Source organism: Oncorhynchus gorbuscha, linkage group LG09 (genome assembly GCF_021184085.1).
Source record: "Oncorhynchus gorbuscha isolate QuinsamMale2020 ecotype Even-year linkage group LG09, OgorEven_v1.0, whole genome shotgun sequence".
NCBI lineage: Eukaryota > Metazoa > Chordata > Actinopteri > Salmoniformes > Salmonidae > Oncorhynchus > Oncorhynchus gorbuscha.
In genome coordinates, this window is record NC_060181.1 from 87121583 (window position 1) to 87141616 (window position 20034).

The 20034-nt window shown below is 43.8% G+C and overlaps 1 protein-coding gene across 6 annotated transcripts in view; it reads left to right on the forward strand.

Moving 5' to 3' along the window:
- Window positions 1-20034, forward strand: part of LOC124044230 (lysine-specific demethylase 6A-like) — a 100864-nt gene that overhangs the window by 13840 nt on the left and 66990 nt on the right. For 4 of the 6 annotated variants that reach the window (XR_006840457.1, XR_006840458.1, XR_006840459.1 and 1 more), the window contains exons 6-7: window positions 8840-8884; window positions 13327-13447. Coding sequence is in view for 3 of the 6 variants with exons in the window: in XM_046363820.1 (XP_046219776.1) it covers window positions 8840-8884; window positions 13327-13447 (166 nt within the window). In the remaining 3 variants the exon portion in view is untranslated. Of the gene's footprint in view, window positions 1-8839; window positions 8885-13141; window positions 13165-13326; window positions 13448-20034 lie in introns of those variants that run through there. The other 2 variants (XM_046363823.1, XM_046363821.1) reach the window with 2 other exon arrangements.

A 20034-nucleotide genomic window follows, 5' to 3' on the forward strand; every position in this document is an offset into this window, starting at 1 on the left:
TATGTGCAATGGTGAAGTTAGTAGTACACTGCATTGTACAAGATCTTCAGTTTCTTGGCAATTTCTCACATGAAATAGCCTTCATCCTTCAGAACAAGAATAGACTGACACGTTTCAGAAGAAAGTTCTTTGTTTCTGGACATTTTGAGCCTGTAATCAAACTCACAAATGCTGATGCTCCAGATACTCAATTAGTTGAAAGAAGGCCAGTTTTATTGCTTCTTTAATCAGCACGATAGATTTCAGCTGTGCTAACATAATTGAAAAAAGGTTTTCTAATGATCAATTAGCCTTTTAAAATGATAAACTTGGATTAGCTAACACAACGTGCCATTGGAACACAAGTGATGGATGCTGATAATGGGCCTTTCTACTAGAGGTCAGACCATTTTATCTTAATGGCCTATTAATTAGGGCCGATTTCAAGTTTTCATATCAATCGAAAATCGCTATTTTTGGACACAGATTTTAATTTTAAATTTTTTAAATTATTATTTTTTACACCTTTATTTAACTACTAGGCAAGTCCGTTAAGAACACATTCTTATTTTCAATGACGGCCTAGGAACGGTGGGTTAACTGCCTTGTTCAGGGGCAGAACGACAGATTTTTACCTTGTCAGCTCTGGGATTCAATCTTGCAACCTTACGGTTAATTTGTCCAACGCTCTAACCACCTGCCTTACATTGCACTCCACAAGGAGCCTGCCTGTTACGGCGAATGCAGTAAGAAGCCACGTTAAGTTGCTAGCTAGCATTAAACGTATCTTATACAAAACAATCAATCAATCATAATCACTAATTAACTACACATGGTTGATGATATTACTAGTTTATCTAGCGTGTCCTGCGTTGCATATAATCGATGCCATGCGGATTCGTGAAAAAGGACTGTCATTGCTCCAACATGTACCTAACCATAAACCTCAATGCCTTTCCTGCAATCAGTACACAAGTATATGTTTTTAAACCTGCATATTTAGTTAATATTGCCTGCTAACATGAATTTCTTTTAACTAGGGAAATGGTGTCACTTCTCTTGCAACAGAGTCAGGGTATATGTAGCAGTTTGTGCCGCCTGGCTCGTTGCGAACTGTGTGAAGACTATTTCTTCCTAGCAAAGAAAGCCAACTTCGCCAAACGGGGGATGATTTAACAAAAGCGCATTTGCGAAAAAGCACAATCGTTGCACGACTGTACCTAACCATAAACATCAATGCCTTTCTTAAAATCAATGCACGGGTTTATATATTTTTATACCTGCATATTTAGCTAAAACAAATCCAGGTTAGCAGGCAATATTAACCAGGTGAAATTGTGTCACTTCTCTTGCGTTCATTGCACGCAGAGTCAGGGTATATGCAACAGTTTGGGCCGCCTGGCTCGTTGCGAACTAATTTGCCAGAATTTGGCGTATTTATGACATAACATTGAAGGTTGTACAATGTAACAGCAATATTTTGACTTATGAATGCCACACATTAGATCAAATACGGAACGGTTCTGTATTTCACTGAAAGAATAAATGTTTCGTTTTCAAAATTATAGTTTGCGGATTTGACCATATTAATGACCAAAGGCTCATATTTCTGTGGTATTATGTTATAATCCCTAAAGCCAACACTTCATTTGGCCGCCGTTCGTTCCAGTTCTCTGCTGCCTGTGACTGGAACGAATTGCAAAAATTGCTGAAGTTGGAGACTTTTATCTCCCTCACCAACTTCAAACATCTGCTATCTGAGCAGCTAACCGATCGCTGCAGCTGTACATAGTCTATCGGTAAATAGCCCACCCCCTTTTTTTTTTCCCAACCTCATCCCCATACTGTTTTTATTTATTTACTTTTCTGCTCTTTTGCACACCAATATCCCTGTACATGACCATCTGATCATTTATCACTCCAGTGTTAATCTGCAAAATTGTAATTATTCGCCTACCTCCTCATGTCTTTTGCACACAATGTATATAGACTCCCTTTTTTTCTACTGTGTTATTGACTTGTTAATTGTTTACTCCATGTGTAACTCTGTGTTGTCTGTTCACACTGCTATGCTTTATCTTGGCCAGGTCGCAGTTGCAAATGAGAACTTGTTCTCAACTATCCTACCTGGTTAAATAAAGGTGAAATAAAAAAATAACAATAATAATAATTAAGTCTATGATTTGATATTTGATAGAGCTGTCTGACTGAGCGATGCGTACGAGTCTGCTGCTGCCTACCATTCATTCAAACAGCACTTTAGTGCGTTTTGCCAGCAGCTCTTCGCTGTGCTTCAAGCATTGAGCTGTTTTTGGCTTCAAGCCTGTCAACTCCCGAGATTAGGCTGGTGTAACCGATGTGAAATGGCTAGCTAGTTAGCGGGGTGCGCCCTAATAGTGTTTCAATCGGTGACGTCACTCGCTCTGAGACTTGGAGTTCACCTTGCCCTGCAAGGGCCGTGGCTTTTGTGGAGCGATGGGTAACGCTGCTTCGAGGGTGGCTGTTGTCGATGTGTTTCTAGTTCGAGCCCGCCGAGCTCTGGATAAGAGCGTCTGCTAAATGACCTAAATGTAAATGTAAATGAGAGGGACGGAAGATATACTTTTACATTGGCAATACTAAAGTGCCTATAAGAACGTCCAATATTCAAATGTATATGAAATACAAATGGTATAGAGATAAATAATCCTATAATTCCTATAATAACTACAACCTAAAACTTCTTACCTGGGAATATTGAAGACTCATATTAAAAGGAACCACCAGCTTTCATATGTTCTCATGTTCTGAGCAAGGACCTTAAACGTTAGCATTTTTACATGGCACATATTGCACTTTTACTTTCTTCTCCAACACTTGTTCAATTTGGTTTACATAATGCAAAAAAACAAGTTTCATTATTCAGAAGCTAGCCAGAAGCTGGCTAACTAACGTTAGTATTCAGCTAACTACAGTTGGCGGTCATCAGCTATCCTTTAGCTCGAAAAGTTATCGCCAGTTTTGTACAACGCGACTCAGACCAGAGCATACCGGACCTATTTTCTATCCATACCCCCGGATTTCTACCGCAAGCTCTGGACATTTACTCCTGGATCTTGCAGCTAGCTAGCTGGTATCCGAGTGACTATTGGCTTACGTCGGTCCCGGAGCAAACATCAGTTATCCTGGAGCTAGCCAGCAGAAGAGTTCCATCAGCCACTCCTGGGCTACAATCACCTATCCGGACCCGTTTTAATGCCGATACGGGGCCCCACCGGGCCTTCACGACTGGACTACCGACTACTTATCTACACGAGGGAGTTATCCAACTGGCCCCTCCGTCGCGACGTCAACAGCACTGCACCCCCAACAGCAACTCACCCAAGCCTTCCCCATTTCTCCTTGTCCCAAATCCAGTCAGCTGATGTTCTGAAAGCGCTGCAAAATCTGGACCCCTACAAATCAGCCGGGCTAGACAATGGACCCTTTCTTTCTAAAAATGATCTGCCAAAATTGTTGCAACTCCTATTACTAGCCTGTTCAAATTCTCTTTCGTGTTGTCTGAGATTCCCAAAGATTGGAAAGCAGCTGCGGTCATCCCCCTCTTCAAAGGGGGGGACACTCTTGGCCCAAACTGCTACAGACTTATATCTATCCTACCCTGCCTTTTCTAAGGTCTTCGAAAGCCAAGTCAACAAACAGATTGCCGACCATTTCGAATCCCACCGCACCTTCTCCAATGCAATCTGGTTTCAGAGCTGGTCATGGGTGCACCTCAGCCACGCTCAAGGTCCTAAAAGATATCTTAACCGCCATCGATAAGATACAATACTGCGCATCCGTATTCATTGACCTGGCCAAGGCTTTCGACTCTGTCAATCACCACATCCTCATCGGCAGACTCGATAGCCTTGGTTTCTCAAATGATTGTCCGGGCCGCTGGCATTCTCTATGGGGGTGCCACAGGGTTCCAATCTTGGGCCCACTCTCTTCTCTGTATACATCAATGATGTCGCTCTTGCTGAGTCTCTGATCCACCTCTATGCAGACGACACCATTCTGTATACTTCTGGCCCTTGTTTGGACACTGTTATCAACCCTCCAGATGAGCTTCAATGCCATACAACTCTCCTTCCTTGGTCTCCAACTGCTCTTAAATACAAGTAAAACTAAATGCATGCTTTTCAACTGATTGCTGCCTGCACCTGCCCGCCCGCCCAGCATCACTACACTGGACGGTTCTGACTTAGAATATAGGACAACTACAAATACCTAGGTGTCTGGTTAGATTGTAAACTCTCCTTCCAGACTCTCATGAAGCATCTCCAGTCCAAAGTTAAATCAAGAATTGGCTTCCTATTTCGCAACAAAGCATTCTTCACTCATGCTGCCAAACATACCCTCGTAAAACTGACCATCCTACCGATCCTCGACTTTGGCGATGTCATTTACAAAATAGCTTCCATTACCCTACTTAATCATTTGGATGCAGTCTATCACAGTGCCATCCGTTTTGTCACCAAATCCCCATACACTACCCAAATCAAATCAAATCAAATCAAATTTTATTTGTCACATACACATGGTTAGCAGATGTTAATGCGAGTGTAGCGAAATGCTTGTGCTTCTAGTTCCGACAATGCAGTGATAACCAACAAGTAATCTAACTAACAATTCCAAAACTACTGTCTTATACACAGTGTAAGGGGATAAGGAACATGTACATAAGGATATATGAATGAGTGATGGTACAGAGCAGCATACAGTAGATGGTATCGAGTACAGTATATACATATGAGATGAGTGTGTAGACAAAGTAAACAAAGTGGCATAGTTAAAGTGGCTAGTGATACATGTGTTACATAAGGATGCAGTCGATGTTGTAGAGTACAGTATATACATATGCATATGAGATGAATAATGTAGGGTAAGTAACATTATATAAGGTAGCATTGTTTAAAGTGGCTAGTGATATATTTACATCATTTCCCATCAATTCCCATTATTAAAATGGCTGGAGTTGGGTCAGTGTCAATGACAGTGTGTTGGCAGCAGCCACTCAATGTTAGTGGTGGCTATTTAACAGTCTGATGGCCTTGAGATAGAAGCTGTTTTTCAGTCTCTCGGTCCCAGCTTTGATGCACCTGTACTGACCTCGCCTTCTGGATGATAGCGGGGTGAACAGGCAGTGGTTCGGGTGGTTGATGTCCTTGATGATCTTTATGGCCTTCCTGTAACAACGGGTGGTGTAGGTGTCCTGGAGGGCAGGTAGTTTGCCCCCGGTGATGCGTTGTGCAGTCCTCACTACCCTCTGGAGAGCCTTACGGTTGAGGGCGGAGCAGTTGCCGTACCAGGCGGTGATACAGCCCACCACTGCGACCTGTATAATCTCGTTGGCTGGCCCTCGCTTCATACTCGTCTCCAAACCCACTGGCTCCAGGTAATCTACAAGACCCTGCTTGGTAAAGTCCCCCCTTATCTCAGCTCGCTGGTTACGTTGGCAGCACCCACCTGTAGCACGCGCTCCAGCAGGTATAACTCTCTGGTCACACCCAAAACCAACTCCTCCTTTGGCCGCCTCTCCTTCTAGTTCTCTGCTGCCAATGACTGGAACGAACTACAAAAATCTCTGAAACTGGAACCACTTATCTCCCTCACTAGCTTTAAGCACCAGCTGTCAGAGCAACTTACAGATTACTGCACCTGTACTTAGCCCATCTATAATTTAGCCCAAACACCTACCTCTTCCCCTACTGTATTTATTTATTTTGCTCCTTTGCACCCCATTTTTATTTCTACTTTGCACATTCTTCCACTGCAAATCTACCATTCCAGAGTTTTACTTGCTATATTGTATTTACTTCGCCGTATATAGACTTATTTTTCTACTGTATTATTGACTGTATGTTTGTTTCACTCCATGTGTTACGCTGTGTTGTTGTATCTGTTGAACTGTTTTGCTTTATCTTGGCCAGGTCGCAATTGTAAATGAGAACTTGTTCTCAACTTGCCTACCTGGTTAAATAAAGGTGTTCTCAACTTGCCTACCTGGTTAAATAAAGGTGTTCTCAACTAGCCTACCTGGTTAAATAAAGGGGTTCTCAACTCGCCTACCTGGTTAAATAAAGGGGTTCTCAACTAGCCTACCTGGTTAAATAAAGGTGTTCTCAACTGGCCTACCTGGTTAAATAAAGGTGTTGTCAACTGGCCTACCTGGTTAAATAAAAATGTTCTCAACTTGCCTACCTGGTTAAATAAAGGTGTTCTCAACTGGTCTACCTGGTTAAATAAAGGTGTTCTCAACTGGCCTACCTGGTTAAATAAAGGTGTTCTCAACTGGCCTACCTGGTTAAATAAAGGTGTTCTCAACTGGCCTACCTGGTTAAATAAAGGTGTTCTCAACTGGCCTACCTGGTTAAATAAAGGTGAAATCAAATAAAACATTTGAGGCTAAATGTATTTTATTGATGTATTAAGTTAAAATAAGTTTTTCATTCAGTATTGTTGTAATTGTCATTATAACAAATAGATGTTTCAAAAAAATCGGCCAATTAATCGGTATCGGGTTTTTGGGTCCTCCAGTAATCGGTTTCGGTGTTGAAAAATCATAATCGGTCGACCTCTACTTTGTACGCCTATGTAGATATTCCATTGAAAACCAGCCGTTTCTAGCTCCACCAGTCATTTACAACATTTAACAATGTCTACACTGTATTTCTGATCAATTTTTTATTTTAATGGACAAAAAATGAGCTTTTCTTTCAGGAACAAGGCTATTTCTAAGTGACCACAAACTTTTGAACGGTAGTGTATATAAGATTTATGAGAAGGGGGAGATGAATAGAATATGACGTTCATCTAAACTGGAGGGGTAAATTATTGTCTAAACACCCAGCAATGATGGTGAATATGCACAGTGCTCACTCACCGGGAATATGGCCGATGCTTTCCACTGGTGCCAATAAGATAGGCTATAGGCCTACTGTTGTTCGATCAATTAAGTTGAGAATTTTGATAATTAAACAGCAGATTTGTTTTTTAAAATTGTGTTCTCTTTACAGCAAGAGCCATTTGCTTTCCAAACTTATGTTTTCCCACGATTACATTTGGTAAAAATTGCAATATGCCTGGCTGGGCCTCTACTTTTCACTGACAGTTGCAACTCAACAATCGTCTATTTGGTATAACTCACGCACGTTGCCCAAATTACATGCGCTGCCTGCCTTCCAACTGTAGGCAATGCGGTTTAAAACAAGCTAATGATCCTCTGTGTTCAAATCATGCTTCAGTAGTCTATTTTGAATGATTGTATTTATTTATGTATAGACAGAAGTAGGCTATATAATTACTTGGGGAAAGCTTCCCTTAACATTATGGACGCGGCGCCTCTGATCCTATGTCAATCTTCTATTCCCCCATAGTAGAAAAGGTGACCTATTCAATTGGTCAACTTGTCGAGAAAGAAATAACCCAAACAGACTCTAGGACAGATGTGGGACGATAGATCCCAAATTCATACAACCAGTAGGTCTAGACTACATTAAAAAATAAAGTACTTAAAAAGCAATGAATCTGATCAGAACATTTAGCTTAAAATAATGATAAACTATAATTTATTAAAATGATTAGCGCACAAGGCAGTAGGCTACGCACAAGTGTGCATTTGGCTACTGGACAATGAAAGCAAGTTGAAAACCAATAGAAATAGCCTACTGGACAATGAAAGCAAGTTGAAAACCAATAGAAATAGCCTACTGGGACAATGAAAGCAAGTTGAAAACCAATAGAAATAGCCTACTGGACAATGAAAGCAAGTTGAAAACCAATAGAAATAGCCTACTGGTTTCAAAGGCTTTTGGAAGTCTTTATAAAACTATTGTCTCCCACGGATATGGTTGCGTTTTGCCTAGGCTACTTTGAAACGAGGTTAAACATGCCTCATATGTAGTGAATCGTTCAAGTAAAAAAAAAAAAAATGCCTCCAGCCTCCAGCTCGTTGCCTAAGCATATGAATGGCGAATGAGAAGCACACTTTGTAATCATGGCCCCAAAAACGTTTTTTTTTTTTTTAACACACGATTGCATTTAGAAATGTTGCGCTATGATTGGGCTTATAAAAGCGTTGTCTGACGGTTTTCGCGTTCTGTCTGTCTGTCTGTATGCTGTGTGCATGTGATCAATAAAGATGCATAACGAATACACACCAATTTAGTTCCTTTAAATTATGCAAATTAATTCATAGACAGATTTACATCAACTGGTATTTCCATCGATGAATAGGCTAAAAAGCATTATTTTTGCAATGGGATGTTATTTTTCTCCTGGACAATTTTATTTGTCTGCTCACAGTTTGCTTCTGCAGTGGGGTGCTCTGTGTGTGGAATCCAGTGCTCAGTCTTCGTTATCTGTCTCAGCCAAGTAACCAGTTACCAGACCCTGCTGTGTTGTTAACAGTACTGTGGCTCGGTCTCTTCACATGCTTACCTCACTGTTTTCTACCACTTTTCAAGCCTGTAAAGTGTACAGATGCCACTATAACCGAATAAGCCTAACTACATCATTTTAAATCACAAAATAAAAAGTACCCCAGAAGCTTTTTACCAAAATACTCTCTCTTGGGAGAGTTGGGACCTCTCTCTCGGGAGAGTTGGGACCTCTCTCTCGGGAGAGTTGGGACCTCTCTCTCGGGAGAGTTGGGACCTCTCTCTCGGGAGAGTTGGGACCTCTCTCTCGGGAGAGTTGGGACCTCTCTCTCTCTCGAGAGAGTTGACCTCTCTCTCGGGAGAGTTGGGACCTTGTTGAGTAAGTACTTTGCTGTGTAGTGGTGTTAGGCATCTGTGGCTGATATTGACTACTGTAGGTGCCCTTTCTCCCTGTCTAGGTCAGTGCAGCCCTCCTCCTCAGAGGCCCAGGCAGGACAGAGAAGGTAGGCCCGCTATGTTGGTTTCCATATGGAGAAAATCTGCTAGAATGTGTCTTTGACGCAACTTGATGCCATCTTGAATCTACATGTTGTCTAGGTAGTCATTATGCATCTACATTTGAGTAATTCCATAGAGAATAATGCAGCTAGGAAGGTCATATTGCCCTGACTAGGAGCCATCTTGAATCTACATGTTGTCTAGGTAGTCATTATGCATCTACATTTGAGTAATTCCATAGAGAATAATGCAGCTAGGAAGGTCATATTGCCCTGACTAGGAGCCATCTTGAATCTACATGTTGTCTAGGTAGTCATTATGCATCTACATTTGAGTAATTCCATAGAGAATAATGCAGCTAGGAAGGTCATATTGCCCTGACTAGGAGCCATCTTGAATCTACATGTTGTCTAGGCAGTCATTATGCATCTACATTTGAGTAATTCCATAGACAATAATGCAGCTAGGAAGGTCATATTGCCCATCTTGAATCTAGGTCTAGGCAGTCATTATGCATCTACATTTGAATTCCATAGACAATAATGCATCTAGAAAGGTCATATTGCCCTGACTAGGAGCTGTCTTGAATCTACATGTTGTATAGGTAGTCATTATGCATCTACATCACGGTAGAGAACTCCAGTGACGCCCTCCCAGAGTGCAAAGAAACTTGGTGTGTCCCTGGAGAAACACCCTGTCGTTCTCTGCAAACATCGAAGCAGTGACCTGCTCCTGCAGTTTTATGCTCTACAACATCCGTAGAGTACGACCCTACCTCACACAGGAAGAAGCACAGGTCCTAATCCAGACACTTGTTCTCTCCTGTCTGGACTACTGCAACTCACTGTTGGCTGGGCCATCAAACCCATGCAATTTATCCAGAACACTGGAGCTCGCCTGGTCTTTAACCTTCCTAAGTTCTCTCATGTCACCCTGCTCCTCCGTACACTCCACTGGCTTCCAGTCGAAGGTCGCATCCACTACAAGACCATGGTACTTACCTACGGAAGAGGAAGAGGAACTGCCCCTCCCCACCTTCAGGCTATGCTCAAACCCTGCACCCCAATCCGAGTACTCTGTTCTTCCACCTCAGGTCTCTTGGTCCTCCCACCCCTAAGGGAGGGCAGCTCCTGCTCAGCTAGGACAGCAGAGCCATGGCCGTCTTCCGAAAACATCTGAAACCCTAACCTTCAAACAATATCTTAAATAATTCTCACCTCGACCTGGATTATATATCTATTGTTCTATTGCTAGGTCTTACTGCCCTGTTGGAGCTAGAAACAAAAACATTTCTGCAAATCTGTGTACGCAAACAAACTTTGATTAGGGGGCTACAGGGAAGCATGTAATCTGGGTTCCCTCTATGTACTACAACTTACTTTAAACAGCTAGAGGCTACAGAGGAATGCAGCACTATCAAATGTAATGTTACCAGATGTCTCCAACCAACCCTGGTCCTAGAGAGCTACAGGGCTAGAGCTGTGGTCTCCAACCAACCCTGGTCCTAGAGAGCTACAGGGCTAGAGCTGTGGTCTCCAACCAACCCTGGTCCTAGAGAGCTACAGGGCTAGAGCTGTGGTCTCCAACCAACCCTGGTCTGAGAGAGTTACAGGGCTAGAGCTGTGGTCTCCAACCAACCCTGGTCCTAGAGAACTACAGGGCTAGAGCTGTGGTCTCCAACCAACCCTGGTCCTAGTAGAGCAGTAGTCTGGTCCTAGAGAGCTACAGGGCTGGACTAGTAGAGCAGTAGTCTGGTCCTAGAGAGCTACAGGGCTGGACTAGTAGAGCAGTAGTCTGGTCCTAGAGAGCTACAGGGCTGGACTAGTAGAGCAGTAGTCTGGTCCTAGAGAGCTACAGGGCTGGACTAGTAGAGCAGTAGTCTGGTCCTAGAGAGCTACAGGGCTGGACTAGTAGAGCAGTAGTCTGGTCCTAGAGAGCTACAGGGCTGGACTAGTAGAGCAGTAGTCTGGTCCTAGAGAGCTACAGGGCTGGACTAGTAGAGCAGTAGTCTGGTCCTAGAGAGCTACAGGGCTGGACTAGTAGAGCAGTAGTCTGGTCCTAGAGAGCTACAGGGCTGGACTAGTAGAGCAGTAGTCTGGTCCTAGAGAGCTACAGGGCTGGACTAGTAGAGCAGTAGTCTGGTCCTAGAGAGCTACAGGGCTGGACTAGTAGAGCAGTAGTCTGGTCCTAGAGAGCTACAGGGCTGGACTAGTAGAGCAGTAGTCTGGTCCTAGAGAGCTACAGGGCTGGACTAGTAGAGCAGTAGTCTGGTCCTAGAGAGCTACAGGGCTGGACTAGTAGAGCAGTAGTCTGGTCCTAGAGAGCTACAGGGCTGGACTAGTAGAGCAGTAGTCTGGTCCTAGAGAGCTACAGGGCTGGACTAGTAGAGCAGTAGTCTGGTCCTAGAGAGCTACAGGGCTGGACTAGTAGAGCAGTAGTCTGGTCCTAGAGAGCTACAGGGCTGGACTAGTAGAGCAGTAGTCTGGTCCTAGAGAGCTACAGGGCTGGACTAGTAGAGCAGTAGTCTGGTCCTAGAGAGCTACAGGGCTGGACTAGTAGAGCAGTAGTCTGGTCCTAGAGAGCTACAGGGCTGGACTAGTAGAGCAGTAGTCTGGTCCTAGAGAGCTACAGGGCTGGACTAGTAGAGCAGTAGTCTGGTCCTAGAGAGCTACAGGGCTGGACTAGTAGAGCAGTAGTCTGGTCCTAGAGAGCTACAGGGCTGGACTAGTAGAGCAGTAGTCTGGTCCTAGAGAACTACAGGGCTGGACTAGTAGAGCAGTAGTCTGGTCCTAGAGAGCTACAGGGAGCTACAGGGCTGGACTAGTAGAGCGGTGGGACATATTCTCTACATTAGATAATACAACAGGATTTTGTCAGTAATAGCATAATTATAGTATTATTGGGGTTCAGTCAGAGAACACTTTGCATTGTTTAATGTTTACATTTACATTACATTTAAGTCATTTAGCAGACGCTCTTATCCAGAGCGACTTACAAATTGGTGCATTCACCAGTAATGTTCTCCCTCTGTCTCTACCAGTCTGTCTGGCCTGGGGACTGTTTAATGTTATTCCTCCTGTCTCTATCAGTCTGTCTGGCCTGGGGACTGTTTAATGTTATGCCTCTGTCTCTACCAGTCTGTCTGGCCTGGGGACTGTTTAATGTTATCAGTCTGTCTGGCCTGGGGACTGTTTAATGTTATTCCTCCTGTCTCTACCAGTCTGTCTGGCCTGGGGACTGTTTAATGTTATTCCTCTGTCTCTACCAGTCTGTCTGGCCTGGGGACTGTTTAATGTTATTCCTCTGTCTCTACCAGTCTGTCTGGCCTGGGGACTGTTTAATGTTATTCCTCTGTCTCTACCAGTCTGTCTGGCCTGGGGACTGTTTAATGTTATTCCTCTGTCTCTACCAGTCTGTCTGGCCTGGGGACTGTTTAATGTTATTCCTCGTGTCTCTACCAGTCTGTCTGGCCTGGGGACTGTTTAATGTTATTCCTCTGTCTCTACCAGTCTGTCTGGCCTGGGGACTGTTTAATGTTATTCCTCTGTCTCTACCAGTCTGTCTGGCCTGGGGACTGTTTAATGTTATTCCTCGTGTCTCTATCAGTCTGTCTGGCCTGGGGACTTTTTAATGTTATTCCTCCTTTCTCTACCATTCTGGTTTTCTGTTAGCTTGTCTGCTGTGCACTCATTTTCACTGCCAATCTTTTTCAGCCTAGAGAAGCTAATGTGCCTACCACTCTGGAAGGAATGAATAAGAGGGAGGGAGGGATGAAGGATTGGAACAGGGAAAGGAGGGGGAGGGGGAGAGGGAGAGGGAGAAGGGGAGGGGGGCCAATGGGTTCAGAATGTTTATCCTGTGAGTTTGTGTGTAGTGAGATCAGTGTTTCTACTGTCGTCTCTCGTGCTGTGGCCCTGACATGCGATAGCCTTTGTTTTCACAACTGCACTGTGGGTGGATTGTTTTGGTTTGTGTAGGTTCTTGTAATTGTTTGTTTATGTGTTGAATACGGGTATTTGTATATCAGAGGGGTGAAGCAGTAGAGTGGGTCAGGTTTATTTTGCAGCCTATATAGTTTGTTTATGTGGTTTACATCAGTGTTGTTATGGATGGGGGTTATGTTGCCACGGTAACAGCGCTGCTTGCTCTCTTGCTTCTGCTCATTCTCTCTCGTTCTCTGTGGATCAATCCAGAGATGCTCTTGCAAGGCAGAGAGCTGCAGGACTCTTCCACGCCTCTGAATGTAAAATACAAATGTATTTTACAATAGTAGGAGCATGTCAAGGTTTTTGTTCGTCAATTTTTTTTATCCCAGAAAAAAATCAGCCTCATTTAACATATCGTTATTTCTACACATTTTTGCTTTTGTGAATTTTTTTTTTTTTTTGGTGTGTGTTTTGTTCCATCCTATGTTTAACACTCTCCTCCTGTTTCTCTCTGTATGCAGGGCGATAAAAGCATTTCAGGATGGGCTCTATATTGACCCCAGTTTCTCCCGAGCCACAGAGATCCACATGAGACTGGGCCTCATGTTTAAAGGCAACACCAATTACAAGTCCAGTCTGAAGGTATGTACTATTAAAGGGCTGATCCCAATTAGTCGACTGCATTTGATTTTTAGTCTATATCACTTCCCCATTACATGTATCATCAGTAGTACGTTTACCGTACTTCCTATCGTTTCTTCCTATCGATTATGGTAATTTATGTTAATGCATTCAATTTATGCTTATTTGAATGAGTCCAGTCTTACTGTTCACATTGTTGGAGTGGACACAGTGTTTGCAGAGTGAACAACCTGTGCTACGCTTTTAAGAAACACGTTTTTGGTTATTTTCATTCCATTTACAAGTTTTGTCAATTCAATTTAGTCATTATGTTTAGTTTGGAGCGATTCTGTCAATGTTGAGTAAGGACGCGCACCTGATTATGCATAGAAGTATATAAGCTATCTGGGCTGCGAGCAAGTGTCTATGGGGATGTGATGGTGTTCCTGATTTGCTTCACCTGCCACCACTAATGACCTGTGGAGCTTCTCAGAGTAATGTTTTCTTCACCTCAAAACATCAAGCAAACAAATTCTGTTTTTACATTCATTGAGAATGACAACCAATTCCTCAATGTATTTGAAAAATCTTTCCAGCGCTCTCCCTCTCAAAAAACTCTCAGCGTGAAAGAGAATAATGTCATGTTCTGATCCAGTGGAAACATCATAGAACAAGCCTACCTGATTACTTCTTGTCAGTGCTTGACTTGGACTGAAATAGGTTTGGGTAGTGATGCACCGATATGCCCTTTTTGGCCGATACCGATATCCGATATTTTACTTGCCAAAAAAAAAGATACCGATAACTTAAATACAAATTTTTAGCTGCCTTTTGAAGCATTCTAGTATAGTTAAATAGTTAACACACATGGACACAGCGGTCTAAGGCACTGCATCTCAGTGCAAGAGGCATCACTACAGTCCCTGGTTTGAATCCAGGCTGTATCACATCCGGCTGTGATTGGGAGTCCGATAGGGTGGCGCACAATTGGCCCGGGGTAGGCCGTCATTGTAAATAAGTTAAATAAAGGTTACACACACACACACACACACACACACACACTGACCAAAAAGTTATTTTGTTGGCATTTACATATGTCCCCATTACCAGTAAAACATCATCAAAACCTATTTCTTTCACTTTGCTTGCTGTGCTGTTTTGTTGTTCATTTGTTCCGTTGTTTCATTCTCAACCAGGATTTCTATGGGAACGCCGTTTGGGTCTTTGCTTGTCAAATAGTGTTATTTAACATGTATATTTTTTGACATGTCAAATAAGCTTGTTGACCAATCAGGACCTGAATATGACTGCACGTCACATAATAATTTAACGCATTCATGCATTTCTTACGTAGTTATTACACATTGATTACACTATCACTCGTATTTCACGTCACAATGATTCATATTCCTTGATGATGGTAAAGTTCTCTCGCGCACCTACAGTGCTGGTCATAAAAAAAAAGAAAAGCTAGCTCATTGATGCAAACAATGTTTTTCCCCAGAAACATAGCAAAACTGCAATCTAGGTGTCATCATCTAAAATAACCCTAATTTATAAGACAGTTCTTATTTGATTGATGGTGGTTGGACCCATCAATGTGAAGCTAGACACAATACGGATTAGTCACAATAGTGGCGTTTGCTGTTAGCCATCAAAATAAAAGTATGACATAATTCTACCTTTTGTATTAATTTGTATCACTGTCGATGACATACCTTTATTTTGAAGGCAAACCACAAATTCCTCTATTGTGCCTAATCCTTATTTTGAGCAAATCAAGTGCACTATAAATCTACCGCTGGCATAAGAGAAAGCTACAGCAAAGTTGATCTTGTGAGGTTTCAAAACATTTAAAGCAATGACTAGAGAGAGACTGTCAAAGAATACAGCGAAGACCTGCTGTTTTTGAGTGAATTCATGTTTTAAGTTCTTACACAGCACTTTCAACATTTTTTTTTTATAAGACAAAATGTTCTTCCTATTTTTCCACTCAGTGCTACATCACACACTGCAGCAGTAATGAATGATCGGAGAAGTGTATCATTAGGCATGTTGTTATTATTATTGGCTTGGGTCTCTAATTTTAGAATATCAACAATATCGAGAATGTCAACATATCTAGATCTCTGCCTCTCTCTTGAGTCATTTTGTCTTATTTCATCAAACCGTAAGCTTAAAGAATCAGACCAGCTCAATGCATATCGTTGATTCTATTAAAAACACACAGGGTGTGTCTATATATGTAAAAATACACTTTTAAAAATGTAAACCAATCGATTGGTTGAAAGAACAGACAACTTTTGGTCGACCAAGATTTTCTTTAGTCAGGGATAGCCTGCTGCTGTATAAGCCTAGGTATCTATCAGTGCTCTCCTTTATGACAGTCTGTCTCCTATTTCACAGAACAATCTTCCCTACTGGAGTATATGTAGAAAAGAATAGCCTGTTTGGTGGGTGTGTAGGCCTGTTTGGTGGGTGTGTAGACCTGTCTGGTGGGTGTGTAGACCTGTCTGGTGGGTGTGTAGGCCTGTCTGGTGGGTGTGTAGGCCTGTCTGGTGGGTGTGTAGGCCTGTCTGGTGGGTGTGTAGGCCTGTCTGGTGGGTGTGTAGGCCTGTCTGGTGGGTGTGTAGGCCTGTCTGGTGGGTGTGTAGGCCTGTCTGGTGGGTGTGTAGGCCTGTCTGGGGTCATTGACACTATAAGCTAGGGTGGATCTCTGTGTCTTTTCTCCTCTGTGAAAGTGATATGTCTGAATGTATACTTTGTTCTGCTTTGTTTTGTCCAGACCAGACCGGCGCACCTGAGGGCTTCTGAACCAGATGGGGTTAGAGCTGCCATGCATTGGATAGGGGTTGAATGGTGCTATTATTACCAGCAGAGCTTAGAGAGGAGGAGCATGTAGTAGACTGTCTGAGTCTAAAATGGAATGTGGGACGGTGGGTTTACATGGAGTGGAGTGGGACGGTGGGTTTACATGGAGTGGAGTGGGACGGTGGGTTTACATGGAATGGAGTGGGACGGTGGGTTTACATGGAATGGAGTGGGACGGTGGGTTTACATGGAATGGAGTGGGACGGTGGGTTTACATGGAGTGTGGACGGTGGGTTTACATGGAATGTGGGACGGTGGGTTTACATGGAATGGAGTGGGACGGTGGGTTTACATGGAATGGAGTGGGACAGTGGGTTTACATGGAATGGAGTGGGACGGTGGGTTTACATGGAATGGAGTGGGACGGTGGGTTTACATGGAGTGTGGGACGGTGGGTTTACATGGAGTGTGGGACGGTGGGTTTACATGGAATGTGGGACGGTGGGTTTACATGGAGTGTGGGACGGTGGGTTTACATGGAATGGAGTGGAACGGTGGGTTTACATGGCATGGAGTGGGACGGTGGGTTTTCATGGAATGGAGTGGGACGGTGGGTTTACATGGAGTGTGGGATGGTGGGTTTTCATGGAATGGAGTGGGACAGTGGGTTTACATGGAGTGTGGGTTTACATGGAGTGTGGGACGGTGGGTTTACATGGAGTGTGGAACGGTGGGTTTACATGGAGTGTGGAACGGTGGGTTTACATGGAGTGTGGACGGTGGGTTTACATGGAGTGTGGACGGTGGGTTTACATGGAGTGTGGACGGTGGGTTTACATGGAATGGAGTGTGGACGGTGGGTTTACATGGAATGGAGTGTGGGACGGTGGGTTTACATGGAATGGAGTGTGGGACGGTGGGTTTACATGGAATGGAGTGTGGGACGGTGGGTTTACATGGAGTGTGGGACAGTGGGTTTACATGGAGTGTGGGACGGTGGGTTTACATGGAGTGTGGGACGGTGGGTTTACATGGAGTGTGGGACGGTGGGTTTACATGGAGTGTGGGACGGTGGGTTTACATGGAGTGTGGGACGGTGGGTTTACATGGAGTGTGGGACGGTGGGTTTACATGGAATGGAGTGGGACGGTGGGTTTACATGGAATGGAGTGGGGCGGTGGGTTTTCATGGAATGGAGGGACGGTGGGTTTACATGGAGTGTGGGACAGTGGGTTTACATGGAGTGTGGGACAGTGGGTTTACATGGAGTGTGGGACAGTGGGTTTACATGGAGTGTGGGACGGTGGGTTTACATGGAGTGTGGGACGGTGGGTTTTCATGGAATGGAGTGGGGCGGTGGGTTTACATGGAGTGTGGGACGGTGGGTTTACATGGAGTGTGGGACGGTGGGTTTACATGGAGTGTGGGACGGTGGGTTTACATGGAGTGTGGGACGGTGGGTTTACATGGAGTGTGGGACGGTGGGTTTACATGGAGTGTGGGACGGTGGGTTTGCATGGAGTGTGGGACGGTGGGTTTGCATGGAGTGTGGGACGGTGGGTTTACACGGAGTGTGGGACGGTGGGTTTACACGGAGTGTGGGACGGTGGGTTTACACGGAGTGTGGGACGGTGGGTTTACACGGAGTGTGGGACGGTGGGTTTACACGGAGTGTGGGACGGTGGGTTTACACGGAGTGTGGGACGGTGGGTTTACACGGAGTGTGGGACGGTGGGTTTACATGGAGTGTGGGACGGTGGGTTTACATACTAAGTGTAAACTCTGACAGTCTATTATCTAGAAAGGTATCATGGCGGTGGAGATAACATGTTGCTGTTGTAAAGCACATTTTCTGCAATTCTATAAATGTTCCCATTGAGCTAAGAAAAATTAGCCATTTTTAAGCACATTTTTGGAAATTCTACACATTTTGGCATGGAGATGAGGGACCATTTTGCAATTCAAGCTCATTTCCCCCAATTCAATGCATTTTGCCATGGCTAATGTTGTTCCTCTGTTCAAACATGGAACTAAATCAATGCATGTTCCCTGAATGTAATATTCTCCCTGACTGTCCAGATTTGATTTGATTGTTAGTTCTCAGAGATGGTATTATAAAAAAAATATAGATATATGTAGTTCAGTGTACTTTTTATCTGGTTTTGGTTGTTTAAGTTGACACAAACTGTTTGTACATTCTGAAAATTACCAGTAAGTCGGCCCACCTAAGAATTATCTATACAGAAAAAAAACCTGTAATTAACTCCATATTAAAGGGATAGTTTGAGATTTTGTCAATGAATCCCTTTATCTACTTCCCCAGAGTTGGATGAACAGGAACAGCTAACATGATAACTTCCTTCATTCTGGACGCAGAAACAAATAAGTGGTATCCACGATGGTATTCTGTTCCAGCTAGCGATATTTATAAAATAATGGTTTTTACATGGACAAATCCCTACAAATATTTTTTCAATAGTGGACACAGTTTGAAAACCCCTGCGCTAGGCTTCTTACCATGTAACTATGGATTTGCGTGCAGTATATTGGATTAGGGGAATAGTCCTCAGGGATCTGTCCAATAGAGGTAGACCGATTTTAAGATTTTTCAGCGCCGATAACGATTTTTGGAGAACAAAAAAAAGCCGATACCAATTAATCTGACAATTAAAAAAAAAAAAAAATGATTTTTTTTTGTACTAATGACAATTACAACAACACTGAATTAACACTTATTTTAACTTAATATAATACATCAATAAAATCAATTTAGTCTCAAATAAATAATGAAACATGTTCAATTTGGTTTAAATAATGGAAAAACAAAGTGTTGGAGAAGAAAGTGAAGGTGCAATATGTTCCATGTAAGAAAGCTGACGTTTCAGTTCCTTGCTTAGAACATGAGAACATATGAAAGCTGGTGGTTCCTTTTAGTGGAAGTGGTTTCCCTCCCTCCTGAAAGAGGGAGGGGGAAGAGGGTAAAGGAGGGGTGGTGCATACGGCCTAGTGGAAGTGGTTTCCCTCCCTCCTGAAAGAGGGAGGGGGGAGAGGGTAAAGGAGGGGTGGTGCATACGGCCTAGTGGAAGTGGTTTCCCTCCCTCCTGAAAGAGGGAGGGGGGAGAGGGTAAAGGAGGGGTGGTGCATACGGCCTAGTGGAAGTGGTTTCCCTCCCTCCTGAAAGAGGGAGGGGGAGAGGGTAAAGGAGGGGTGGTGCATACCCTCCTCCCTCCTGAAAGAGGGAGGGGGGAGAGGGTAAAGGAGGGGTGGTGCATACGGCCTAGTGGAAGTGGTTTCCCTCCCTCCTGAAAGAGGGAGGGGGGAGAGGCAAGTTGGCTGGATAGAGAAAAGGCATAGAGACGGTTTGTATTTTCATGTAAAGGGAATCAATGAGCCAACCTATGGAAATATCCAGCCATTTGGCATAAATTGATGTGCTTTTGACACCACATGCTACTGTATCTACAACAAACACACCCACCTCAGTTACTCTCTCAGCAGGTGCTAATGTAGACAGTGAGGGAGACCAAGGGAAAGGGTTATGGATCACTAGAGGAATTGATTGGTACATATTAGTCAGCTGATGAGGATCCTTCTTCCTGGGGAGTGAGGGAGAGGGAGATCCTCTACTGCAGCAGTCTGGAGAGCTGTGGAAAGGGAGGGAGAGAAGGGGAAAAGAGGAGCTGTAGAGGGAGAGAAGGGGCAAGGAGGAGCTGTAGAGGGAGAGAAGGGGCAAGGAGGAGCTGTAGAGGGAGAGAAGGGGCAAGGAGGAGCTGTAGAGGGAGAGAAGGGGCAAGGAG